This window comes from Nicotiana sylvestris, chromosome 1, assembly GCF_000393655.2.
Source record: "Nicotiana sylvestris chromosome 1, ASM39365v2, whole genome shotgun sequence".
NCBI classification, from domain to species: domain Eukaryota; kingdom Viridiplantae; phylum Streptophyta; class Magnoliopsida; order Solanales; family Solanaceae; genus Nicotiana; species Nicotiana sylvestris.
In genome coordinates, this window is record NC_091057.1 from 109,253,665 (window position 1) to 109,255,889 (window position 2,225).

Below are 2,225 nucleotides of genomic sequence, written 5' to 3' on the forward strand. Positions count from 1 at the left end.
TGCATTAGCTCGTATAAATTAAATTAATTTACCTTTCATTTCTAGGCTTAAGTTTGCTCAGATGTAAACTTTTCTATCTGGCCAGTGTACAAATAACATTATGGCTTCGAGCTCCTCGGTGGTTGTTTTAATGTTGTCATTTTCCTCAGGCTCCTAAATTACAATGGGTCTCGAATCAGCATAAGTTTTTCTTTGCGTGTTTTCAGTTGAAACATTAACAACAACATTCTCAACTTAATTTTGTAATTGCTATTCAGCATTTTAATCGTTGGCTCCTATGCTTGCAAATACCATCGAGTTAATATTTCGTGAAGCTTGCTGGTTTCCGTGGATTTTACGGATTCCCCATTGTTAAGCAAATTTAATGACTTGATGCAAAGTAGATAGGACAACATCCATATCATGAATCCATGGTCTCTCCAGAATCATATTATAGGCCATATCCACGTCTATCACCTGGAACTTCATATCCTTGATGAACCTTTCTACAAATGTGGTAAGTACAACTTCCCCTTTTGTAACTAAGCTTGAATTATCAATCCTAGATAATGTTCATGCTTTTGGTATGACATCAGCGTTAGCTTGCATTTCATTCACCACCCTCAATAAAATGATGTTTACTGAGCTACCTGTATCAATCAAAACTCGTTTTATATTAGTATCATTTATAAGCAACGATATTAGCAGTGCATCATTGTGAGGAATCGTCAAGCCGTCCACATCTTCATTATTGAATGATATACTGTTGCCATCCAAGACTTGGCGAACTCGCTTCCCGTGGGTAATTGTTACTTTTGACGTCTTTTGTGCAGCTGTATATGTTACTCCATTGACCTCATCTCCCCTAGTTATTATGTTGTCTGCTCTTTTTGTTGATAGAGGTTTCGGGGGCTCTTGTCTGTTCTTCATGTGCGATTGTCTTCCTTTCTCACTGAACAAATCAATAAGATAACCTTGCTTCAACAAATGTTCAACCTCTCCTTACAAAGCCTACAGTCTATTGTTCTATGGGCATGATCATTATGAAAGTTGCACCGAAAATCTGGATTGTGTTTGCTCAGATCTGATCTCATTTCTTTAGGCCACCACACCTTAACTCCCATACCACTTAAAACAGCAGCTAACTTGAAAGTGCTGACGTTATCTCCTATCCTTTATTATGTATTAGAATCATAACTTCGGGCATCTCGTTCCTTTTTGAACCTAGATGAAGAACTCATGTCGTTTTGCCTTGGTCTTTAATCGAACCGTGCACTTTCCTGTTTAGATCAAGAGTCCCACACTGCAGGTCCTATGTATGGCTCATAGTTGTTTTTACCAAACATTTTTTCTGATTTGGAATGTCTCGATCCTGTCCTTTCATCGGCTTTTGGTTGTGTAACCGTATCTTCTTCTATCCGCAACTTCGTACTGTACATGTTGTACTGTAACGACCTGTCCAGTCGTTTTAAGAATTAACGCCCTGATCCCCTATAAACTTCTTTCCCCATGTTTGTTTCTGCTATTTTAACTTGTCGGGATGTTTGGTTTTGAGTTTCGGAGTGCTTTGGGACATTAACTAAAAGAGATCTTAAGCTTTAGAATTTGGACCGTAGTCGGAGTAGTGTGAAGACGGACTTGGAATGGAATTGTGTCGGTTCCGTTAACTCCATTCAGTGATTTCGGTCTTAGGGGCACGTTCGGATTGTGTTTTAGAGCTCCGAAGCTTATTTAAGCTTGAAATGCCGAAAGTTGAATTTTTAGTGAGATTTTAATATTGGGGTCAGAATGGGATTCCGGAAGTTGGAGCAGCTCCGTAGTGTTAAGTGTGACGTGCTTGCAAAATTTCAGGTCATTCGGATGAGGTTTGATAGACCTTTTGATCAAAAGTGTAATTTGACAGTTTTTGGAATTCTTAGGCTTGAATCCGATGTTAATTTGGTGTTTTGATGTTGTTTTGAGAATTCCGAAGATTGGAACAAGATTGGTTGGCATGTTTGGTTGAGTTCCCGGGGGCCTCGGGTGTGTTTCGGATGCTCAACGGGTCATTTTTTGGACTTAGAGAATTGCAGAAAAATTGAAGTAGGTCAGTTCTGGTTTCTTTCTTCACGTTCGCAAGTGGGGTCTCGCATTTGCGAAGAGGAGCTGCGGCTGGTGGAAGTTTTATGCTTTGCGTTTGCGATGATGTGAGGTCTTATACCTACGCGTTCGTGAAGATGGTCATCGCGTTCGCGATAGGCATCGCG

The 2,225-nt window shown here is 40.0% G+C and overlaps 1 protein-coding gene across 1 annotated transcript; it reads right to left on the reverse strand.

The window, feature by feature from the left end:
• Positions 1 to 552: 552 nt before the first annotated feature.
• LOC138873140 (uncharacterized) lies at positions 553 to 909 on the reverse strand. The gene has a single exon (XM_070151580.1). It carries the CDS (start codon positions 907 to 909, stop codon positions 553 to 555), a length of 357 nt encoding a protein of 118 aa, XP_070007681.1.
• Positions 910 to 2,225: the final 1,316 nt, after the last annotated feature.